Source organism: Nesoenas mayeri, assembly GCF_963082525.1.
Source record: "Nesoenas mayeri genome assembly, chromosome: 4".
NCBI classification, from domain to species: domain Eukaryota; kingdom Metazoa; phylum Chordata; class Aves; order Columbiformes; family Columbidae; genus Nesoenas; species Nesoenas mayeri.
Window position 1 is genome coordinate 26,167,339 of NC_137540.1, and position 25,183 is coordinate 26,192,521.

Sequence of the window (25,183 nt, forward strand, 5' to 3'; positions counted from 1 at the left end):
GCTCAAGAAGGGCCTGTAATAAAGGTAAAATGTACACAGGAACAGTGCCACAAATGTGTCAGATCTTGCATCAAAAGGGAACTCAGAATAAAAAAAACCAAGTACTTAGCTGAAATAGTTTACACTCAATGGATTGTCAAAATAATCTCAACCCAGCAATCCAAGCCACAAAACAATACCAAAAACTGTTCCCAAATACGGCTAGCCAGGAATCACACTTGAAACAATGGCCTGAAAACCTTGTAGGCAAGGCAGCAGGCAAAGCCTGGAATACAGGTTTGAACTTGGAGACAAAAAAACCCAGAAAACTTACTTTAAGATTATCCAAAATTTTTTGTTATAACCTTCCAAGACTCTGAAACACAGTATTAGCAGGGATTCATGGCAAGCCCCTGGAGGAAGTAATTTTGATAATCAGACCCAAAACCAACTACCAAGAACACTAAAGGACATCAAGGGCTTGAGCTCTGTTCATGTTCCAAGTGGGAACCTCCAAAGAAACAAAAACTGAGCTATTTGGGGATCTTCCTAACATGACTCATGCTACAGTAAAGGCACACACATGGTAATTTTACTTAGAAACCAACCTTAAAAGAATCTCAGTTTCTACAGGTAAGAGCATGCTATTTTTTTGCTCCCCTGCCCATCAGCAGGTGATGAACACAAAATTGGTGATACAGTCATTACCACAAGCACTTGTGAGAATACACAAGGACAGAGCTTCATCCCTTTGTTTTTTTATTAAAGAAACTATTAAAAAGCAGATCATAGCCAACACACATTCTTATGAATATAGCAATAAGAAAAGTATATATGTTAACAAATTCCTGGCATGCCACAAGGAACACTGAATATGCCTCTGGGTACAAAACATAATAATCTGTGACAAGTCATTACACTACATCAGATCTGTATCATACTAGATCTTCACTGGAAGCTGTGCTATTTCAGGAAAGGCTGCTGAAACCTTTCAGAAAATCTGAGAAAGGCAAGTAAGCAATAATCACACAAAGTAAATTCTTCCCTAACGACTTGAAACATAAGTTGGTTTACATGCTCAAAGAGATTAGTATAGTCCACCTCTGTCCATATTTCAAGTGATAGCACTATTGATTTACGTCACAAAATTGTAGTATTTTACAGGATGTTTCAGTAAAACTCTTTGCCTGTCTCAGTATTACTTCCTTTCATTATCTCTTCAAAGATCAATATGGGGTAGTGGATGCTTAATGAATTGTTCAGGTCCCCAAGACATTAAAAGGCAGTAAAATGCAAGTGTCAATACTCCTTGCTATCAACATGGGTGCTGTGAAAGCAGGTTTTAAAAAGATTAACATCTCCACATGTCCCAATTAGTATAGCATCTTCTTCAGGTCACGGAGGTTTTTGGAGGTAAAGGCACCAATGAAATTTAAGCAAAAACCCAAGGCATTGGCATCAACAATTTAAATAGTGTAAACTCACAAAGAATGGTATCTCCATGTTTTGCTAGGCACTAATGGAAGCCCCATAGATAATACATATACATATACTTATTTTTCCAGTTTTCATTGGTACATACTCAAGAGTAAAGAGTACTAAAGAGTAAAGAGTAAACAGCTAAGAAAGATGAATCTGAGCACTCGTCTCACTTGAATGAAATGAGCCACATTCTTAGGTCAGCTTGAATAGCCACTGGGAAAGTGTCCTAATGAGAACTTAATGCTTGAGACACTTGAGTACATACTACCCAGAAACAAAATACTGAAACTGAGATGGCAAACACCAAAAATCAAGAAAATTTATCTTCTAGTTTCCTTATGGTGCAACCATTGTGTTATAGAATGCCCCTCCATCACACACACTGATAAAAACCATAAGCTACGCAGACAGGCTAACACCCGTGCAATTGTTGCTTGTCCACAAGTAATTCTGAAAATTTAATTTCTACCATATTCAGTACTTCCAATTCCTGTGCTGCCAGAAAGGTATCCTGGATTTGCAGTGCATTCTTGAACCAAGGAGAACTGGCAGCCACATGATAAACTCTCAAACTGGAGGACCCAATGGAACATGGAATTCTCTTCTTCTTCAGACAAGGCTCAAAGGTAAGGGACACAGAGACACCCACCTGGGGGTGCAGACTCTAAACCTGAAGTAACATGCACCAGTGCAACACTTCTTGCAACTTCAATTTGCACAACTCAAGTTCATAACAATTTAACAACAACTTAAGCCCACGGCCAGGACTGGATAAGCTTGTCACTGTTACCTCAAACAACCAAGTTCCTATCTTGAGTTATTGCCACGTTCACTTCTTTCAAGAAAACAAAAACAAAGGGAGAGTTATCACAAAAAGAAATTTGTTATTTGCATGCAAAGATAAGCAAATGAACAAAAGCACAAAGGTTATTTTCCTCCAAAGAACAACACTGAGTGCAACTGCTAGTTCTGAAATAAATAGTAACATTAATTTAACCTTGTCACAACATCAAAGCTACATTCTCTTAGATTCAGATACAAGATTATTACAGACGTTCCTCAGCTCTGCAAAAATCATCTTTTGATGGCCAGGAATAAAAAAATGCAAGCCATGACAAATATAGGAAGATGATAGACTTTGCAACTAGATGAAACTGCTAAGGGATAAAAGGATGAGATATAGCTCACTTTGGGACATTAGTGCTGAAGTATGTGGGAATCAACTGGCACAATAATTTCTCAAGTCCACACCAAATTAAGTGTGCAAATTCATTCAGCCCATAATCATTTTTATACTTTATTTATAACTTTATTTATTAAGCTGTGTTTGTCAGTTCTTGAAATAAATACAAAACTCACCCAAACTATCACCCATCAGTTTGCACAGGAAGGCAGCAGCAATTTGTTTCTGAAGTACTGAAGGCCACTAAGTGCTGAGTAGTCAAAACGTTCACTGGCGTACATCTTGCTCAATAAGCAGCTCTCACATCAGAGAAGCTTTTTTTCTAAAACATATGTATGCCTTCTCATTATTATTTCCCTTACCCATAGAAAAAGTAGTGTAAATAGTCATCTGTGGCAAGGCATTAAGTTACCTGAGGTGACAACTGAATTACCGTATGGTGGCATACACCCTCAAATTTAGGTACCCAAAGAATAAACTTTGGCACAAAGTCTTTGACTGTACAAAAAGAGGTAATTCAAACCTACCTCCATCATGTTTCAAGACAGACCAACAACAGTGACATTGCCAGGATGTCCCACCAATTCTATGTCAAAAGAAAAAGCTGAACCGAGTTCTGAAAGGAGCTCAAGAAAGCATCATCTGTACCTGAAGGTAACCTTCATCAAGACAAACTTGTAAGCTTTGGGAGGAAGATGCAGGCCTCTCCATTGGCTTCACTAAAAAACCATGAGGAATTAAAATATTTTGCTTTACTGACAAGCAAATTTCATCCTCTGAACAATTCTTCCACAGACCAATTAGTCTGTGACTGTAAGCACACAGACACCAAACTACAGTTTCACATACATCTGCAACAGCATGGCTTGTTCTGAAATCCACAAGTCTGCAACTCACGTCCAAGTCGCTGATCAGATTTGAATATACCACCTAAACTGAAAATAAAATTTGGTAAAATGCTCTTGCAAACCAGAAAGATGCTCCCCACACACTGAGCACATGAAGCAAAGCCATGAGGGACACTCTGGTGTTTCCCACACCACAGAAGCCAAGAGAAAAAAAAAAAAAAAAAACGAAAGGAAGAGGAAGAGGAGAACAGCTTTCGCTATCTTGGACACATTTTTCCTAAGTCCAAATTACCACTTTTAAGCTGTTTTTCCTACTACAGACAAGCAAATAATGCCTTAAATAGTGTGCTTGCTATCGCAATCCATAACCATGACTGAGATGTCACTACCGCAGCACACTGTGCGAGTAGCCACACCTTGAATAAAGCTAAAATACCAAACTGCAACTGACAGTCCAGCTAGCATGAGCTAGGGCATCTGTCATACAGCTCTGCAAAGGCTGGCAAGTATTCCATGGTAAAGTAAAAATAAGCATCGACTAAAATGAAAAAATACTAAAAGAGCAATTGGAAGTTCCAAACAACTCTGTTCAGTACTGAAACTACCTTCTCTCTCTTTGATGCTCTTCAAGGTAAGCACTCAGATCATCCTCCATCTGCAGTAAGGGCCAGCAAACCTGTATAAACTAACATAATCCCTTTACTTTATGATCTGCCTCACCTAATCCGCTACAATCTGAACCGGCTGAGCCGCAAGGCATAGTATGCAGCTCTTTCAAATTAAGCAGTCCGGTGCCTTGGGGTGTTCGTGTGTTGCTTCTTTGGTTTGGGTTTGTTTTGTTTTGTTTTGTTTTTAAAAAAGAGAGAGAGGAATTTAATGGCACCCTGTATTTTAGGCAAATGACTATTAGAGGGGAGCATCTTCTGGGCAGTTAAACTGCAGTATCCGAAAAGGCTAAAAGGCTAATACCCACACAAATAACAATAACAGCAGCAATTGTAGTCAATGGTATCACACCTGGGGAAGCCTCTACATCTCTGTGCCATCATCCAATGTCAGGTTCAGTGCCTTTCTTCTCATATCTCATCAGATATACCTATCAGTCTGACATATTAATCTTTTCACATGTTCCTTGAGTTGCAATGCTGTTCTTCATTTGTCAAGCAGTCTCAAAAGAAATGACATCCAGTGTCACAACTACTACAATAAGAAGGAAGACTCCAACACTGTGTGTTAAGATACTGTGTTTCCTCAGCATATTTTCAGCACTGTAAAATATTCTTTAAATGACATAGTAGATGTATAATTGAAAACCTCAGTTTCATAAAGGAAAACATTTTGTTCGGGAGTCCGGTAGACTGGACGGTCAGCTCATTCTGTTTTCTCTTTAGTTTAAGCAAGCTGTCACAGCAAAAAAAAAATTCTGAAAAATTCTTATGATATAGATCATGATTCCATACAGCAAGCCCACATCTGCCAATTAGTATATTACAAGAACATTTCAAATGGTAAACAAGGATTATGTCTCTTACATCCAAGCAACCAGAGCCCACAAGTTCAGCAGGATGTTGTTTCCTTAAGAATGAAAAGGCCTTCCTAGGGCAGGTATGGCCCTATAGGCATACTTACAATCACAATGAAGACAGAATGCCTCCTTAAGGATAAATTATCTCTAACTTTGGAAAGGTCCCTCGCTAACACCACCTTCTCGGCTCAGAATGCAAGTTGACAAACCCTATACTCACTCACAGTGCTATGATAATACAGCTATACTATTTTGAGGTACTTAGGTACACATAGAAGTGCTTGCTCCATATTAATTCAAGTTTGCCACACAGCACCGAGCATGACACCATGGCCTATACCATTAAGCAACCATTTCTTCTAAGTTGGTCGCTGATCTTATTCTGCTACTCCTCCCTAATTAAAAGCGTCCATAAGAGAAATGAAAAAACCCTTATCTATCTGAGGCAGTAGAGAGCACTTTACACAAAAAATAAATTCTTACTAAGAGAGGTTATCTTTCCCCTCACACTCCTCCATCCCATTATAGATCAAAGAATATTAGCTCTAAAAATACAGGTTGCAATATAAGTATTCTACCTGCACAAAAACTGAGTAAGGAACAAAATAACTTATTCTGTTTCTCAACAGATCAAAAGTATCTTGGGTATCTTTACACTTCTTTCTGAAACAAAGCAGAACACTTGCACACTGAACTTGAAATGCCTAGAGGGCTCAGGAATTGCCAAACCCACACAGAAGGCCACAATTTAAAAAACTCAACACGACTGACTAAGTCTTTCTGGTTGAAATCAAACAATAATCTCATATTCTCTCATTCTCTACCATATTACTTCTTTCATGTGGTGGTACTAGTTGGAACAAAGCTCAAGATCTAGGGTCACCCAGCTACCAAGGAATCTTAAATCTTTGCTCTGGGGATGCTCCTGTGCACCCACACTGGAACTGCAACGACCTTTACTTTAATTCTCCGAGGTTAAGGGGAGCAAAAGCCTGAAAACACACCAAGCTCAGCTCAGAAGCCAAACTAGAGAAGCTCACAGAAGACCCACTGAAAGCACAGACTTGCAAAATAAAAGGTGCTCGTAACAACTTCAGCCATATTATATGTGAAAACAGAGATGCTCAGGTTGTGATAGGGAAAAGAGGAAGCACAGAAGGGCAAAGTCCGCAGAGCTGGGAGAGATTTTACTGCCAGTGATGCTATTGCAACACCAATTCCAAAGAGAAAAGAACGGCTCAGGGACCTGAGGATGGAAAGCTAAGGTTGCATCTGCAGTGCAAATGAGACTGAAAAAGCAGCATCCCGCACGTGCCCAAGTCCCGATACCTCTAGAGGCCTCAGGGAGGCGACGCATGAGGGGTAGAGAACAGGGCCGAACACTGCAGCAAGCACCAAGTAACGCAGGGCTCGAGGCGTTACGCCTGGAAGCGGCGGGTAAGCGGGCGGTTTTCCCCCGGGCCTCCCCCCACCGCCCGGGACGAGGTGGAAGAGCGATCGTCGGCGGGCAACACGCCGTCAAGGTGACGACGAACAAAAGCCCCCCCCCCGCCCGCTCCGCGCCCCGGCTCCGCCGCCCCCTCGCCACACCGGGCGAGAAACCGGGCCGAGAGTCAGAGGCCAGGCCCGGCCGCGCCGAGGCGGGGCAAGCAGCGAACGGCAAAGCCAGGCCCCAGGGCGCTGCCGCCCGGTGCGCGCCTCCCGCGCCGTTTCCCTCAGCTCCGCGACCGTTAAACGGCTGCCCCCCCCGAACCGCCGCGGGGCCAACCCCCCGATCTCCCATCGCTCACCTAGGGAAGAAGTCTCAGTGCGCGGCGCCTGCGCGCGTCCTCCCCAGGACCTGCTCGCTGTCGGGCGCGGCGAGCCTGTCCCTCGGCGCGTCCCGCAGCGGGGGGCAGGACGGAGCGACCGGAGCACGGCGGCAGCGATGTCACGGCCGGGCGGGGGAGGGGCAGCCAGGGCTCCGGTGCGCGCGTGCCTGTGCGCGCGTGCGCGGAGCGGAGAAAGGAGGGAGCTGGGCGGGGCCGGAGGGGGAGGGGGCGGACGCGCCCGCGCCCCCCGTATTGTCTGGGCTCTGCGTGCGCGGGCTCCCCCGCCTTCTGAGTGCTCTCTGCCAATCTCCGCCGCGCGCCCGCCGTGACGTCTGCTAAGGCGCCCTCTTCCCGCCGAGCGGTGGTGGGGCGGGCGGCGCGTGCCCGCTGGCGGGGCGGGGCAAGCGGCCGTTAACTGGCGAAGGAGCAACCCTTAAAAAGCCGCAAGGCGAGACTGAGGTGATCTTGGCTTCATCTGTCTGTTTCGCTGCTTTCCTGGGCTTCAGGGATGGCAGCTGGGAGGCTCCGGGTGCCCACAGTGGCTTCCCTCGATTCCTGCAGCTCCACCGGTTGCCTTTGGAACGCAGAAGCTCTGTGCTCTTTGTTTAACTAATCCTATTCTGCTTTACAGGCTTGTAAAAGGTACGATTTCGTAGTGAGGTCTTATCATGCTCTTGGCTGTGGTGGAGAAAGGACACGGGTGTCCGTGGTGGGAGCGTGGCTGGGAGCTGCAGCAGTACACGGGATCACCAGAAGGAAGGTCGCTGGGGTCACACATGGAGTTTTGCTCCTTACATATCTTTGACTTAGTTCCAGCAACCTGAAAAGTGAAGGGTGTAATCACAGTTGGTTTAAAATGGGTGTAATTGCATGGCACCCTCATTTGTAAGTTCTAAGATAATCAATGGTGTTGGTTCAAATATCAAATAGCTATCAGATAATTACTTCCCAATGTGACAACACCTGGACTTTGGAGTGTATTCTGTGTCCAAACTCCTTGTTTGAGAGGGCTCTGGCTTGTCCCATTGACTTTTAAAGAATTTGACTTTGAGGTGTGGATGCCTTCAGCAGTAGGGACGCATCACACATCTTTCTGAAAGGTAAATGGCTTTTCACTGATGTTATATATGTATGGATGGAAAACTTTCAAATAAAGAATTCAGTGTTTTGTGGGAGAACCTGTTTTGTTTGTGTTTTTTCCTTGTTTTTGTTTTTGGTAGAGATGACCCAGTATTTCCTTATACCCAGATTAAACGTTTCTGATGAGTTCTGGTGTTTGTGCCTATCACTGGTCCAGAAAGCTAAGTAACTTGAACCATTCCCATTGGAAAAGGTGGAAGGATCCTTTCTTAACCCCTATGGTATCCAAAGCCCTTTTACTTAGGAAAAGTGGTTTTTAAAATAATAGCACCTGTTTGTCTGATACTGGGCAATGAAGTATAAGAAAGCATAAAAAAAACTTAGAGAGCCTGTGCTTGTCCAGGTTTGGATCACGAGCACTGCTGACATGGCCATGTTTGCTGTAAACATGTAATTTGGCAAGTAAACATCTTTGAAGGTTTGCTTGCTGTTCAGGAAGGTAGAAAAGCTCTGGGGCTGTGTGCCAGGTTGTTGCCATGCAGTGGAAAGCAGGGTCAGTGGAAAAGGAAAAACAAGGCCAGCAGGAGGCATTTGAGAAGTCATTAGAGGTACAGTAGAGCCCTCTGAGAGTTTTGGATTAAGTTTGTTGGAAAAGGCAATTGCTTAGAAAAAGAGGCGGAATGCACAGCAGGTTAAAGATGAATTGCAGGTGTTTGTTTGTGAAGCACTACAGAAATGAATAGTTGTTCTGCATTGTTTTATTAGGTTGAGGGGTTTACAGCATTTAAAAGCTTATGTAGCTTCTTAAGGACTGGAAGTGCTCAGGACTCCAGAAGAAAAGCAGTTATAAATCAAAAACTGCTTGACAAAAGTTTGGTTTTTTACTGACTTTTGTGATGTCTTTTTAGGTAGATGCATTTGGTTTTGATGTCTGTCTTTAGATGGAGGAGGAAGCTGTTAGTTTCAGAATACTGACAATGTTTAGTTTCAGTTACATATGTTAGAAAAAAAAAATTCTTTAGTTGATTATGAAAATAAAATCTCCAAAACTCTTACATTAAATTTTGATGTGAAATGGGTTTTTTCCTTGGAAGGAAATGAAATAATTTTAGTCCCAAGTAGAATTATCAGTTCCTTTCTGTGTTAATTTGCTACCGTTGCTATGAAATTTGCTGTAATTTGATATGCAGAAAAAAAAATACTACAAAACCACAAATTCTCTTGGTAACCATCAGGAGGGCTGCATCAGGCTCAAAGCTGATGAGCAGATGTGGTGTCTGCAGCATTTGGAGGGCTGGGTGTTGGGTGTTGTTTCTTGGTGGGAATATGGAGACTGTTGCAGTAGCATCAAATGAAGGGAAATTCAGCACCTGCAAGAAACTCATCTACTTATTGATGTTCTCTTAGACTTAACCATAAGTGGTATCTGGCTAAGCTGTTTCTCACTGAGTTGATTCTCTTCTAAAAATGTAATACAGCAGCTTTCTTCTTCTAGTTAGTTTTTATCACATTTTCTTTTTCCTTTAAAAGCAAACAATTCCTGAATTCCAAGCCTTAGGGTGTGCTGGGGTTATTCTGGACACACCAACTCCTGAGACACCAGGAGGGGAACTGCTTACAGGAGTGTGCTGGTTTCAGTTTTTAGGGCAGGTTAATGCCCCCAGCCCCTGTGGATCTGCAAAATGTTCTACTGTCTCATGTAGTATTCAGGTTTCCTACCTTTTTTTTTTTTTTTTTTGATAGTGACAAACGCAGGCAGCAATGTGGGTAACAATTGATCATGGCAAAACGCATTGTAAGCTGGGGTTGACGTGGGAGTGAACGTTGATCTTGTGTTCTACCAAATTTAAAAAAAAAAGCTTAATGAGGCTGATAATTATGGGAAGGAAGGTTGTTTTGGCTCCATTAATTCTGGGTGGGATGAAATGCAACAGCACAGGCAGTGGGTGCATCCTGGATGGGGTGACAGGGCTGCGGGTCACAGGTGTGGGCTTCGGAGGGGTCCTGCTCAACACAACCAGAAGCGGGAGCGCCTCGTCCCCCGTGTGCGCTGTGGAGCCTGTGTGGGCTCGCAGGGTGCAGCTGCAGGACCCAAGGACGTGTGCGCCATGTCATAAGGCAGAGCAGGACCGGATGAAGGAACTGCCGCTACCGGCCCTAGGCACGGCCGCGCGGGGCCGGGCGTCCCTCCGAGTCCGCCCCCTCACCACCGGCCACGTACGCGCCACGTCGCGGCGCAGGCGCGGCGGCCGCTTCCGTCGCGGGGGGAGGCGGTGGGTCTGGGAGTGAGGTCCGAGGGACGCGGGTTGAGCTCCGCCAGACAAGCCGCCATGAACTTCTTGCGGGGAGTCATGGGCGGCCCCAGCGCCGGGCCGCAGCCCTCCGGCACTGAGACGGTGAGCGGGACAGGCGGCTGCTCGGCGGGGCCTAGGGGCTCCCGGGTGGCCCAGTGGAGTCGGGGCGCAGGGGTGCACCGGTGCACCGCGTCCCTCGCCCGCTGCACTGGGGCTGCGGCGGGAGCCGGCGGCCGCGGGGCGCCGGTCGGACCCTGGCGGCGGCTTGTTTTCGGCAGGCCGCGGTCGGCCGGACCAGAGGGGAGCGCTGCCGGGGTCGTTCTCGCAGGGCAGCGTGGGGGAGGCGCTGCTGGAGTGTCCCCGAGTCGCGGCGGTGGGAGTCCCTCCAGCTGCCCCCGGCGCCGGGTGGTGACAGTGTGTCCCGCGTCAGCCGAGTGTTCGGGAGACAGGCAGGGCCGGCCTGGTGCCCTGCAGTGCCAGCATAGGGGCGGGGAACGGCCTCGCCTCTACATTCCCGGGCTGGGAAGTGCAGGCGGCCGGGAAAACGCTTTGCTGCTGTTGCCAGCAGGCAGGTCCTGGAAGCTCTCCTAGGTTTCTGCAAGTAGCCTGGATTTGTCTGCCTTGCTGGGACAGTTTTGGTTTTGTTCAGGTAGTCTGAATGTGCGGTGCCTTATTCTGCTCAGATAAGTTATCGTTGAATGTGAGGAATTAACAGCTTTGCCTTGCAATGGCCAAAACGGGGCTCTATTTTGTGGACTGATTTGGAATCGGTTACGTCTTTGTGGCATGTTGTCTTTTACCACATATCGTGTACATATCCAGATTCAGAAGCTGTGTGACCGTGTAGCTTCTTCGACTTTATTGGATGACCGGAGGGATGCTGTACGTGCTCTTAAATCGTTATCAAAGGTAAGTACCGATTTTCCTGAAGAGTTGTATGGGTTTTTTGTAGTTTTGAGATGTGTTGCTTAAAAAGCTTTGTTTGGACTTTGAGCTAGACCAGTATTCCATTTTTCTCCAAATAGAAATACCGACTGGAGGTGGGCATACAAGCTATGGAACATCTCATCCATGTTCTTCAGACAGACCGGTAAGGATGTTGCTAGCCTCTGGTGATGACCTTCAGCTGATAACCTGACCCTGCTCTGCTGCTAAAACTGACAGACTTCATACATAATGCTAGGATTTTTAACAGCTTTTCTGTCCTGGTGCCTTTTTATGATGACAAACTGAATTGGAGCATAGTTAGTGCTGAAAAGAACAGATTTCTAGAAATGTGTATGAGCAGGACAGAAAGACCAGTTCTAGAGTAAAGGTGGTACCAAAGTGTATCTTAATGCTCCCAAGTCTCAGTTTCTACTACTGTGGAAACAGGGCAGGGTAAATCCAAAGTTAGAAGGTTAGCTAAATAATGTATTTGAAATAACCCAGGTTAACCTATTACTGCACAAAAAGTGAACTAGACAGAATTAAGAGGAAATGAATGAAGTCAGCAAATGTTTTTCTCAGATGTGTTGTCATCAGCTGAATTGGTAGAATGAATCTGTTTTGGGGAATAGTGCAGATGCTTATATTGAAGGGTTCAAGTTAATGTGAGAGCTGGACTCCACGTAGAAAGGGCTGCTGTTAAGGTGTGAGAGCATTCTGAATACTTTATGTGAATTAGAATGTAACATTTATGCAATTCAGAATTTAAAGTATCTTTGCTGTCTGTCTCTTTCTGCAAGTGATTGTGGTTCTGTACTTGATAGCACTCACATGATGTAACTTGGAACCTGTTTGCCGTGCTCTGATTTAAGCTTCAAATACTGCACATTGTTGGTGCTTAGGTAGGCAAGTGTTCTGTAGCTGCTTTTCAGTCTGGATTTGAACATTAAACTGGTAAAAAAAAAAAAAAAAAAGTTGTCATAAGGGCGGGTGTGGAATACTTGCATGTGCATACATGGGAAACAGGAATTAGGAAAGTAGCAGTTCAGTGTCTAGAAGGAGGCATCTTGCTCTGCTTATGTGTAAAGGACAAGAAACCTTTCAGTGCTCAGCTAAAGGCTATTGGTGGCCTTCCTTGCTTGGCCAGTTATGCCAGCTGGGAAGAAGGTGTGGGGCTGGTGTCTAGATAAGTACATGTTATTTCCATTCTTTTGGCTGAGTAGTTAAAAATGGATGTTTGGCCTGCATGGAACTTGTATGATGAAAACAGTAAAAGGGAAGGTTATAGGAGTAACTGTTACGGATGTGAAGGGGAAGCCCTTCAAAAAATTAGGTCAAGGACCTTCCTTTCATCCACTTATCTGCTCTTGAGGCTAATTTGAACTTTGAGAAGGGAGGCAGGGTCTATTGATCTCCTTTCCTTTGAGATGCTAAATCTAAGCCTTGAGAGTAGGGACTTAAGAGCTTTTCTGTGCTTTTTGGGCTCCTGTTGTCCCTTTAGAAGTTATGTGTGCTGAAGCTCTGTTCAGATGTCTGGGGCAACTCAGGTTGCAGTTCAAAAAAACCAGTAAATAGCTCTTATTGTTTTTTTGGGTTTTCAGCTACAAAGATGGTGTCTTCCACAAAATGTTGATAGACTCATTTCCTTATGCATGTTTTATGGTGGACAGAGGCTGGCCTACATGTTGTATGCTCATGTGAGGGCAGTTTATTTGTAGCTTCTCTGTCTGATACATTCAGGTACATATTACAGGTGGTATGAATGCACCATTTGGTGTCAGTGATGGTAGAGTGGAGGCTATGGGGACTCTTTCAGTTGTCAGAATACAAATCAGTGCCATCTCACCTGAATAACTGCTTGATAAATGACTCGCAGGCTCAGCTGTCCTGATGCCCAGTGGGACTGGTGTATTGAACTGGGAGGTCAATGGTCTGACAGAGAAAAGTACTGTTGTAGTCTGTGCCTATAGGTGTGATCTTTGGACCTTTCTAGTGTCCACTCGAGGTGTCTGAAGCTTTCTGAAATGAAAAATGCTTGTTTCTTCCTCCTGTTGTCCTTTATTTTTTTTCCATTGCAGCTGCTTAAGATTATTTTTAAGAGGCAGCAGTGCAACTTTAGAGAAGAGTTATTGACTCAAGTTGTCTTCCCAGCTGTCACTGTATTCATATGTGTGACTTACATGTGTTGGTCCTGTATGTTGACTGTGTTGCTGTGAAGTTTCACAGAATCACAGAATGCTGGGGATTGGAAGGGACCTTGAATGATCATCTAGTCCAATCCCCCTGCTGGAGCAAGAACGCCTAGGTGAGGTCGCACAGGAACATGTCCAGGTGGGTTTTGAATGTCTCCAGAGAAGGAGACTCCATAAGCCCCCTGGGCAGCCTGTTCCAGTGTTCTGATACCCTCACTGTGAATAAGTTTGTTCTCAAATTTAAGTGGAACCTCTTGTGTTCCAGTTTTAACCCATTACCCCTTGTCCTACCGTTGGTTGTCACCGAGAAGAGCCTGGCTCCATTCTCCTGACACTCACCCTTTATATATTTGTAAACATTAATAAGGTCACCCCTCAGTCTCCTCCAAACCAAAGAGACCCAGCTCCCTCAGCCTTTCCCCATAAAGGAGATGCTCCACTCCCTTAATCATCTTTGTTGCTCTGCGCTGGACTCTCTCCAGCAGTTCCCTGTCCTTCTTGAACTGAGGGGCCCAGAACTGGACACAATATTCCAGATGTGGTCTCACCAGGGCAGAGTAGAGAGGAAGGAGAACCTCTCTGGACCTACCAACCACCCCCTTTCTAATACACCCCAGGATGCTATTGGCCTTCCTGGCCACAAAGGGCACAGTGCTGGCTCATGGTCATCCTGCTGTCCACCAGGACCCCTAGGTCCCTTTCCCCTACGCTGCACTCTAATAGGTCATTCCCCAATTTATACTGGAACCTGGGGTTGTTCCTACCCAGATGCAATACTCTACACTTTCCTTTGTTATATTTCATTTTATTTCAGATTACAGAACGTCTAACTTGTTTAGAAATAGGCAAGGACCAAGAGAATGCTGAAGTCATAACTGTGACTTTTGTTTTCTTCTGTAGTTTAGTCTTAGGCAAGTATGCTTTTTCAGTGATTATTAGATTGGCCTGAATATGGGTGACTGAGCTCTTGAGTTGAAGCTTTTTAGCTATGAACCTGCTGATGGTTATCATGTTACAGACTGGAGATACCATGCATCTGTCTGCCCATTGTCTTGGATGCACACATGTAGTTGCTGTAGTTTTTGTGCATCAGAATGTGAATATGATCTGTGGGATTCACCTCTTAGTTCCCAGTTAAGTAGAGGCAGGACTTGGTTCTGCTATATCAGGTAATGCTTAATTTGCTCTCCAGCCTATTTTGCAGGGATGGGGTGTTTAGGTGGAAAGAATTACTGGGTGGTGAGCCAGCAGCAGGGGTGTGTCTCTGAATCCACAGAGCCTTAGTGTGTGTGGAATGGATAGCTGGTGTAGAGAGTGCTGTAACATGAGAAGAATGACAAGTGCTACCACACTTTCCTATTATGTATTTACCAAAATAAATGGAATAGTTCAAGATGCACAACTGTTCGATCTTTAGCAGCATTGCTTTTACTGGAATATGTAATAGTATGAAAAACTGAAGCAACTCTGCGGGTAAGAGATTATTTCCTAATACAAATAAGTTCATTGTAAAATTGGTATCCAATAGAAAAGTCATTTGGTTTTACAACCTTTTCAACGAAGTATGACAGCACAACTGTTATATTTTCTCAAGAATTACATTAACTGTTATTCATGTAGTCCTAGAGTTAAAAAGTAGCTTTCATCTCTGGTGTATCTCCTGATTTGGGTGAATCAATTGTTCATTCCATTGAAATGTGAAGTGATAGGCACAAGTACTGTATCAGTTCTGTAGTAATTCTTTCTATTCTTCCATTTGCAACCTCATTTCTGTGCTAATAATTTAATTTTCTTGTAGTAAATTCTGTTGGTTTTTTTTGAGCTCTTTGTGTTCTAAGGCATGCTGATATTTCCTTAATTCTGAAGTTGATAGTACAAGATGAGAGGCATTTATAGCTTCATTTCCTATCTTTAGGAGGGAAAGGGCCTGGTTTCTATGATTGTGCTGAAATGGCAGGTGCTTCTTGTGTCCTGTTCTCATTTTTGTCCTCAGAGTTTATATAGCCTTTATCCTTGAACAAAAATAAGCAACTTTTTGTTTCTTAAACGAGCACAGAGTTCCACTTGTTATATGGTTTAGTTGCAGATCGCCTTAAGCTCTGTCTCCTGCCTGGGCTGAGATGACTTAGTCAGTTTTCTGTAGAACAAGCTTCTTTCACTAGCTTTTCAGCTATGCATGTCAGTGAGCCTGGAGCTTGGTAACACTGCTGAGTCAGCCTTTAAATGTTCCAGACTCTCATACACACTGGTGTTCTAATGCCATATGTTTATTTTGTAATGATAAAGTAGGAACTGTGATCTACTAGAAGAGCTTTCCATTTCCTGATTTGCTGTATAGATGTTGCCACATACCACCAGGGATTTTTTTAAAGAAAATATTGGCATTGACCGTAGAATAGAGCAGTACCACTTAACTGTTGGTGTGGGAAATGGCAATAGAGGGAGATGTTAACTGGATCTTTAGCTCCTTTGGTTCTACTTGGGTAGCAAGGTTTTTAAATTTCAGTATGACCATTCTAATAGTTTGAAATCTAACATGAACCTGAGAGAGAGAGAATTATTTTTTTTTCTTAAAGTACAAACCTCAGCTATTCATATTAGTTCAAAATTTTCAAATTTTGTCAGGCTTCTTATTAAAACTTCCATAAGAGGTAATGTGTTTGTACCCCTTTTATAGCTTTTCCATTAGCTGAATTTTTAGGGGTAACAATATGCCCTCCTTTCCAGTCATGCTGTCGCTGATGACCTGATAGAAACACTCTGCTTTTTGATGCTTTTCTTGACAGTATAGATGGTGCTTGTCTCTATTCTGACAGTGAAGTGTTATAATTTTAGAAGAACAGGTGAAAACATTTTTGAGGCACGCTCTTGGGCAGGATAATACACAGGTGCCTTCACTTCCACATGATTCTTTGCTATTTTTTGTGAACTCATGGAATGCTGCTCTGACATTTTGATGGAGTGCCACCTAAAAGCACTCTTACCAGAGGGAAGAGGCCTTAGGTGGCTTATGCTGGATTGTTGCAGTGCATAAATGTTGCATCTTTTATGGATGCAGGAGAGACTGGAAGTCTATTTGATTTTTTTTTTTTTTTTTTTTTTCTGACTATAGAGCAGAAGCTGCACAGCTTCAATCTGAACAGAATTATCAATAACATGTTGTATGTGGTGAACAGCAGATGGTAGCAAAATAGAACAGCAGAGATTGGAAGGATGCTGCTGTTCTCATTTTGTGATGCGTTCTTCTTTGGACAAGAGAAACAAGACCTGCTTTTCCAACTTCTACATTAAAATTGCTTATTCTTTTGTAGCTGTTGTGATTTCCTTTACAAGGAAGAGTAAGGCTGAGACTTGTTTTTTGTTTTTGTTGTTGTATTGGGGTTTTTTTGTTTGTTTGTTTTTGTTAAAGCCTCCAGGAAATAATTTCTGTGTGTATTTCAGATATGGAATTGTTTCAGTTACATGAAAAGGAAATCATAGTCTTTGTAGTATTGTGTTGAAGACCTAAAATTGCACGGAAGGGAAAATATAGACAGGGTGGAAATATGAGCATACTTTCTGCATGAGACTCTTCACGTGGACTAAAAGCTTCCTTGACTTGCTTTGACTAGCAGTTCAGCAGAGAAGATATTTTTTTTTCCTTTTGTTTTCGTTACAGACTAGTTTAAAAGTAGGTGGTATGAATGGAGTGACACACCCTGAGGAAATACGCATGTGTACTGGGAGGACATCAGCAGCACAAGGATTCAATTCAAAACCCAACATAAAAGAGCAAACTACACTGATACCTGATTATTTCTAGCTTTTGTTTTAGTGTGAGATTGATAGAAAGGAAGATTAGCTGTCACTTGACAGCTCTACTAAAGCCCTTGCTGTGATACAAGACATGTAGGTACAGAGTGCTTCTGTCTTTTCAAAGCTGGTGGATCACCTTGAGGCATGTCTATTTTTCTCAGTTGTGACAACTGCTGTATGTCTGTCATCTTTAATGACTGGTTTAACAGAGATAGCTGGCCTCAATTAGGGCTTAGCTTTCAAGATTTCTGGTTAGACAGGTTGCTTTTTAGGCCTCTGCTCTGAACTGACCTTAGTAGCTTCTTAAGATGCAAATTTGTCTTTGGTGTGGAGGCTTTACTTTGTATGCCTTAGAGGTCAGGGAAAGCAAATACTTAAGTTTGAATGAGATCTTGCTTTGACGGCATGCTCTTCTGATGCGTGGGTAAGACATGAAAACAGCTGTGAGGTTTGTCCTTCTGCCTTCTGATGTACGTGCCTTTGTCATGTTATGTTTTCTTTTCCTTTGTTTTTTTTGACCAGCTGTGCATTCATACTTTTCTGGTTTATGAGCAACAAAGCAAGCAGCAAAATGGTTATTCCAAAACTCTTGTACCATGTCTTAATTTTAGTGTAGTATTGACAGATTGTCCAGGCTTTGTAATGCAGAATAAACAGGTCTCTTAAAGCAGGGCTTACTAAGAGTCTTTGTGTAAGCAGGTGAACTAATGGTTTGGGGTGAGATTGACTGCCCAGCAGCTTCCTGGGGATGCTTGGAGTTACAAATCTCTTAATAACTGGGTGTAGTCTGCGTTGGTAACACAGAGGCTGGCCTGTATGGGAGAATCCCCAGCTGTCATCACAGCATTCAAGTGGAACACAAGCTTTTGGCCTCTCGTTCTTGCTGATGGGTAGTGGGGAGGGTCTTTCCTGTGGTGATGCTGAAACTCACGTGCAGCTTCCTTGGGTGACTTTTTGGGAAGGGGTCTGAATCCCTCCTAGAGGTTGGTGCTGGCATACATGAGAAGCAGGTTGGAAGGAGTGACTCGGGAAGTGGAAGACACACAGTGAAACTTCCTATGGTCATGATGTGATTGCCTGAGGGAACATAACTGAAAAAATGAATGTGACTCCATTTAGGGACTGGACAGCTCTTGATTATATGGTATTATACAATACCTGTCAACATCAGCCCTTCTCACTTGCTGTAATGCTGCAAAAGGAACTGCCTGTGCAGAAAAACACTGTTGTAAGAGGAGTTGGAAATAAGTCATTAAAGAAAAGTGGTTCTTTCATTTGCAGTTCAGATTCTGAAATAATTGGCTATGCCTTGGACACTCTCTACAATGTAATATCGAATGACCTAGAAGAGGAGGAGCAAGGTAAGCACTTGGTACCAAGTAATAGCTGTATTGATTGTGGAGCTGCTTTCCTTGGTGGCTTTGCTCAAATTATAAATTGTAATACCATGTGATTGACTAATGTTGAAATTTGCTTTGTTATTGTATAGCTGTTATTACAATGCTAAAAATCTTTTGCGCAGCTTGGATTAAAGTAATACTGGATCTCTTACTTATTCATTTTAAAATCTATGTTCTGTGAACAGCAGCCAGACTGGAATAGGATAATTCATTTTTCGTGTTTTTGTAGTTTGTAAGTAAATAATCAGGTCTGTCTTTGCTATTGGAAAAGGACAGTTCTGGCTGTTAGGGTCAAATGGGATACTACTAACTGATGATTTTGCAGGGATATTGAGAGATAAAACCTCAAATACTTATTATAAGGTGGCTATATCTAAGTGTGAAAATCTTCCTTTCCGGCCTTACTGTGGCATTTTAGAAAGAGACTCTGTTCTTCCCAAGATAGATGGAGAAGTAGACACTATACAGCTAGGTTGTGAAACTCCCTGCCCCTCTTGCCTGCATTTTATTTTTGAAGGCCTTTCTTGATAGTGGTTTCAGTGGACAATGAAATGATTGCCGCTATTAAAAATAACACCATATTTCACAGAAACATCAGTATGCTGAAGAAAATGACATCGGTAACCCAAATTAGGCTTGGGCAAAAAGACTGTTCTTAAAATTAAAAACATGAATCAGAGCCATGAGTCCCCAGACTGAGGAAGAGCCAGATGCTTCTGACAAGTAAAACAGCTGCTGAGTTTGACCATTTCAGGTTTTTGAAGGGTGATTTGTGCGGAGGGTAGGGCAGTCCAAGTTGCCTTCCTTTTAGCATCAAGGATGTGTCTAGAGAGTGGGGCCGGGCTGTGTGAGTGCTGGCCTGGGAGAAGCTGTGTATGTCAGCTGGTGAGCCTGCTCCCTCACTGGGGAAAATGCAATTGCAGTGAGCAACTGCTGAGTAGGTGACTGCCAGAAAGGTTACCAGCTGTTAAACTGCAGTACTTGGTGTAGTAGAGCCAACTATGAGATTCAGTTGACCTTTCTGACACTTCACTTGTGCCTTTTTGTGGATGTTCTTTGGAAAATCACTTATGTTTGTATTTGCCAATCAGGTCTCGACTTGATCACTGTTTAAGCTGGTAAACAAAGTAAAATGGCCATAGACTTGCTTTCCAAGGTTTTAAGGGGAAAACAACAACAAATAAAAAGGGTTGTAGGACATTCATTCTGCTTTTGGATGAATGAACATGATGATCCATCATACAGGCTTGTCCAAAAAAAAAATCAGATGCCCTGAGCAAGCATGAATACAGTGTGAGCAGAGGCCTACGTTGAAGATGACTGAACACCTGTAGGTTCATAATGCCTTCCATTTGCCATGCTCCTCAAGAGTCTTTATAGTTATGACAACCTTTGTATCTTATTTTTCAGTTTCCATTACATGTAGTGGAGTGCAAATTCTCCTGTGAATGGGCAAAATGTGAGGCGATAGTGACATTGGAATTGCAGTCTTTTACCTGCAGTATTTACTCTGAGGTATTTCTTCAAAGGTTCCTTAAGTGATAAAGAACCTTATGGAAAGTAGGTGTTGGTTCTCCAGTCCGAATAAATTTCTGCCAGTATGTTGTGCAGTATGTCCTTTCATGGTGCCTTCTACAATGAATTGTCTTACATAGCTGCGAGATTTGCAAGCTGAAGTCCTTCTGCAGTATCTTATTCTTAACAATCTCTCAAATTGTTGCTTTACCTGCTCGTCCTTCTTTTCCTTATTTATCTAGCTGACTGATTTTGGTGAAGGAGGTTTTGAACAAGATCAGAGTTTTACAGTGCTGGTGAATCCATATTTATGGTAGTGGCCTTGATTATGAACTTGACAAGAATCTTATTAGCAGTTTCTTAAGAAGAGCAAAGAACTGACTAACTTGTTATTTATGTGAGATCACCAGTGTTAAAAGAGTGTGGGGTTGTTTTCTATGGCTGCTTCTCTAAGAAGTACCTGCAGGAGTAACTGCTGCTGTAGAAAGCGGGGATGGCTGCTTTGAAAATCTGAACTTAGGCGACTATTGGTTGTGCTATTTGGAAAGCTATTCAAGTTGTGAACCTTTGTCTTGTTTGTTTTTTTTTTTTTTTCCTATCTGCATTGACAGATGATTCTGAAGGTAAAAGAACCTTTACTTATATAAATGTGGCACTTTGTTATCAGTCTAGTTGCTACTAACACCCATAACACTCCTTGCTATTTAAAAAGGACACTGTAAAGACTGTGTTGGAGTTCAGTGAAAGCTTTTTGCATTCTGCCATGTGCATTTTCTTAGGAGCTGAAGTGTCTTCCCAGTTTTACTTCTTGTTTAGGGTGTCTTGAAAGTCTGCAGCCTCAGCACTGGTAGAGTTTTAATGGGTGAAAGGTTGTCAGAGTTTCTGTTTTCAAGAAGCCCTAAAGTTCAACACAAATGTTTGTGCTGCATGTAAGCATCCTTCACAGTGTCTCTTTTAAGCAATGCATGTTAAATAGACTGTTCACTTTTACTGTAAGCTTACCACTAACACTTCATGTGCTCTCTCTTTTTAAACTGCTTTTGTCAAAATGCACTTAGTCCGTTGATTTTAAGGTCAAATTCATTGCTGGATGTTAGTGAATCACTAAGAGTTAATAGATGGAAGCTGTTCTCTTCATTTTAGCCTTGTGACTGTAGATTTAAAGAGCAATTACAGATAGAAGTGTGGTTGCAAGATATGTGGTGTATCTGCATAAGTAGAAGATGCAGTTTCACTTTGCCAATTTCTTTCTGTCTGGCTTCTCTTTTTAAGTTTAGTAGTAAAAATACAGGAAAAGCAAGAGTTGGAGGAAAAAAAAAGACAACTTTAATTTGGCCATTTTATAGAAGACTCCAAAACATCCTGAATTAGAGGCAAGCTTTTGCAATAAATAAAAACTACATCAAGCTTCTAAGAGGCTGTGTAAGTTGTGTCTACTGTTGCGGTTTTGCCTTAAGACCCAGAACTTGTGCAAGGACAAGGGCTGCGATTAGGAGGAATCCATAGTTCAAACAACTGCTATTTATAACTGAGATTGGGTAAAGGACAAGATATTCAGTCACAGCTTGTAGAAAATTCAAAGTGAAATATTTTGATTTAAGAATCTGTTTAAAAGGAAAAAAACAAAACCAAAAAAACCCAAAATAGCCCTATGTGTTTCCCTTGGTTTGCAGCAAGCTATAGCACAATCCATGTACAAGTCTCAGCTGAGTTGCCTCTTTTTCTATAGTTTCAGCTGCTAAAAATTTACAGGCGATGGGTGATGCTTCTCTCTCCCTCTTGTAAGCCTGCTTCAAGGGAGAAATATAGCTGTGCTACATTAGAGAAATTATCAGATATTCTCAGATATGGGAAAGGCCAAGTAAAAACCTCTTTCCTGTATTGGGCATCTTTACAAATTAGACCTTATAAACTGATAGCTTGCAATGATTCACTATAGCCAACAGTTTGAATTCAAAGGAAATCGGGTTAGTTGAATGGTTTTCTTGGCACCAAATTTTTATGGTAGAGTCCCTTGATTTCTCTGTTTTGCCATACCCTGTACCAAGCTACAGAGTTTTAAGATTATGTGTGGTCTTTGACCCTTTTTATAGGTGCTTAGTTGTTAGGGGTTTGTCAGTGACTCTTTTGATAAGGCTGTGAATACTGCAGTTAAAGCTGGGAGAAAAATTCTTGTTATGCCTTCAGTTACCCAAATGGGACCTTCAGATTTGGTCAGAAATTCAGTGCTATTACCATATATTTTCTATGCTTCAAGCAGTTCCTGTGCCTGTGATTTCATCAGCTCGCATGGGACAGTGTGAAGGGGGTAAAGAAGGAAGTTATTTAGGGGGCTCTTTGGGGAGAGGAAGCTTTATAGGGAGAAGGGTGCTTGACTGGTGTTAGATACGAGTGGATGTGTCTGGTATGGTGCTCCCCAGTAGCTAATTTCTGTTCATTTAGCTCCTTGTCTTTCTGTGCTGCTGTGTCAAACCTTGTGTGAACACAACGAAGCAAAGAATCCACCTATTTTTTATAGTTGATGAGAGACTTGTTTCATATGGGTGCCCACTGGTCTAATTTACAACTAAATTCCTGCCTTTGCTGAGTGGGATTGGATTTGAACCTATTGCTAAGCAACTGAAAAGCTGAGGTCTCGGAAGCTGTGTTGGACTTGAATGAAGTGTGTTCTCCCCCTGTCCAGAAGGGAAGTATATTTTTAAAACTCCCTTTGAATTAGAATTGCTGTCCCTCCATTTTTTAATTGAAATTTCTTAGCAATGTCAACCAGTAGTACCTAAAAACGATTGGTTTGTGAAACAGCTTTGTGAAATAGCTTTGTAAATTATCACTCAGCCTAGAAAAACAGCAGTGGTGCAGAGGTGTGATTTGCATGTTTTCTGTTGTTTTGTGTGATACTTTGTTTTTTGTGTGCAACAACGATGCACGAGACAATTGTGTAGGATGAAACTGCTGTGCTACCCTAATTCTATACAACTGAGGAGTAAAAAGCAGAATGATACTTCATTTCCCCTTGTGAAATTAATTCAGAGGCTAAGATTGAGATGTTTTGATGCTCATCTGTTCCAAACTTATGCTCCCTTCCTAATGTTTGGGTCTTTCCTGTTGCTAAACCAAAATAAACAAATGAAGCGTTTAAGCCATTTAGCTTTAGATAGTTTATATTCCCTAGTGCTCTCATTAAGCCTCCTTCGCTTTCGCACATTAGTGAATGGTCCTTATGAGGAACTTCTCTACTGGATCAGTTCAGCTGCAGGTGAATGTAGCCATTTGGAGGCTTTCTGTTCCTCCTCTGCTGTGAGGGTTCTCTTTTCTCTCTGAATTCTCTGCTGACTTAAGAGTGTACTTGCTTATATCTGTAACAGGCAACTGATGGAGAACTGTGAATCTGGTCAGATAGGATCAATGGAAATAGGTTTTTTGGTTTTGGTTTTTTTTTTCTTTTAATGCTGAATTGAGTTTGTTTAATAGATTGTTGGTTCCCTCCTCTTTTTTTTTTTTAAATACCTCTCAATAAAAGTTATGTTTAGAATAATGTAATTTTGTTTTGTACAAAGCTTGTGTCAGTGTTTGTTTTGAAAAGAATTTACTTACTGTTACAGCAGTTCCTCTAAACCCTTTTGTCACCCGTGGCCCTATTTTAGTAAGAATAAAAATCCCAACTATCTGAAGTTCTTCCAGCCATGTGTTGTAATACATTGTTTCTTACTATTGCAGAAGAAAACTTACCAAAACAAGTTGATGATTTGGGAAGTCAGTTCACAGAGATTTTCATTAAACAGCAAGAAAATGTCACACTCTTGTTGACTCTTGTGGAGGTGAGTGGCAGTATCATACTTGAAATACTGACGGACATGTAGTATTGTACATGGAGGTTATCTTAATGGATAAAGCTTTGTTTTTGTATTTCTAGTGAAGACTATGTAAAATCTGCATTTTTTCTTTGACACACTGAATGTGGGGTTGGAGTTAAGTAAAGACTATGGTGTGCATGAAGGCCATTGGTGCAGCTTTTAGTGTAGAGTAACATTGAAAGTGTTTTAGCTTACAAACAGTAAAAAATATTGCTCCACAAATAACATCTCTTGTCACTTGTGCAATGATAATTTTCCAGATGATAATTAAATGGTAATGAGAAAGTAATGTCTTAAGATGCAGTTCTAGTAGAAAGGGTAACTGCTTTCCATCAGCCTAAGTTCAACTCCTCTACCAATGGTTTTATATTCAAGGAATGCCTCTTGATTGTCAGCTGTTACAAGTTTTCTTTCAAAGTAAGAATATTATTGTTTGAGAAAAAAGAGCAACATGATTTTTTTTTTTTCCTGGAAGTCTATCTTCAGTAAAAAGATGATGTTCTGCTCTTCCCATATGGAACCTATGTCATGCTCTCAGCAGTATCAAACATTTGTCATTATTTCTGAGGCTTAATACCTGAATGCTGAATTTCAGCCTCGGTAGAAATATGTAGACTGGGATAAGTGAGTTAGTGAAATCATCTTTCTGAAACTTCTATTTGTGGCTGAACATTCTATAAAACCACTTTGTATGAAAGGTTGCCTTATAAATATACTCCTGAAATGCGAAAATGCAATACATCTTTTTGGAAAATCCAGGATATACTTGACTGATATATCTGTTACAGAAAATCCAGGATATTCTTAATGGATGTATCTGTTACAAGTTAGCCTTACTCTGCAGCAGGATTCTGTTGACTATTGATCCAAATCTGAGATCTGCAAATTTCAAACATCAAACATCAGTCCTCAAGATAGGTGACACCTATAGGTGGAGCTGTGTGACTGTCGAAGCTAGCTTGGTGTGCAATTGCACACAGAAGTGTCTTTTGATGAAAATGTATATAGTATTTTGCAGAGCTGGAAGCTTTCACATTCTGTGATTCTGTTACTCTGTTTTGTGTTATGTTTTTTTTCTCTGCACGTCATGCATTAGTCCAGCATCCTCTTTGCTAGCAATATTTTGCCATTGAGGGTTTGTACTGTACAAGAGTCAGCTTTCGAAAAAGCTTTATAAAACATCTAGCTTCTTTGGAGATAGAAAATTGATTAGCTACCACCTGTCTGCAGCAGTGAGAGTTCAGCTGTATATCTTGGCCAGAGCTGAGGTAGGTTGGGTGCTGAGGAATGGGATGACA

The 25,183-nt window shown here is 42.2% G+C and overlaps 2 protein-coding genes across 6 annotated transcripts in view; one reads left to right on the plus strand and one right to left on the minus strand.

Moving 5' to 3' along the window:
- The window catches only part of G3BP2 (G3BP stress granule assembly factor 2), a 34,595-nt gene extending 27,649 nt beyond the window's left edge, over positions 1-6,946 (minus strand). For all 3 annotated transcript variants that reach the window (XM_080344435.1, XM_080344436.1, XM_080344434.1), the window contains exon 1: positions 6,808-6,946. The gene's annotated coding sequence lies outside the window, so the exon portion shown is untranslated. The remainder of the gene's footprint in view (positions 1-6,807) is intronic.
- A 191-nt stretch (positions 6,947-7,137) lies between these two features.
- USO1 (USO1 vesicle transport factor) overlaps positions 7,138-25,183 on the plus strand; it is a 41,260-nt gene continuing 23,214 nt past the window's right edge. For 2 of the 3 annotated variants that reach the window (XM_080344028.1, XM_080344029.1), the window contains exons 1-5: positions 10,177-10,304; positions 11,025-11,111; positions 11,228-11,292; positions 18,398-18,477; positions 23,749-23,849. In XM_080344028.1, the coding sequence (XP_080200154.1) occupies positions 10,239-10,304; positions 11,025-11,111; positions 11,228-11,292; positions 18,398-18,477; positions 23,749-23,849 (399 nt within the window). In that variant the 5' untranslated portion in view covers positions 10,177-10,238. Of the gene's footprint in view, positions 7,471-10,176; positions 10,305-11,024; positions 11,112-11,227; positions 11,293-18,397; positions 18,478-23,748; positions 23,850-25,183 lie in introns of those variants that run through there. The other variant, XM_080344030.1, reaches the window with a different exon arrangement.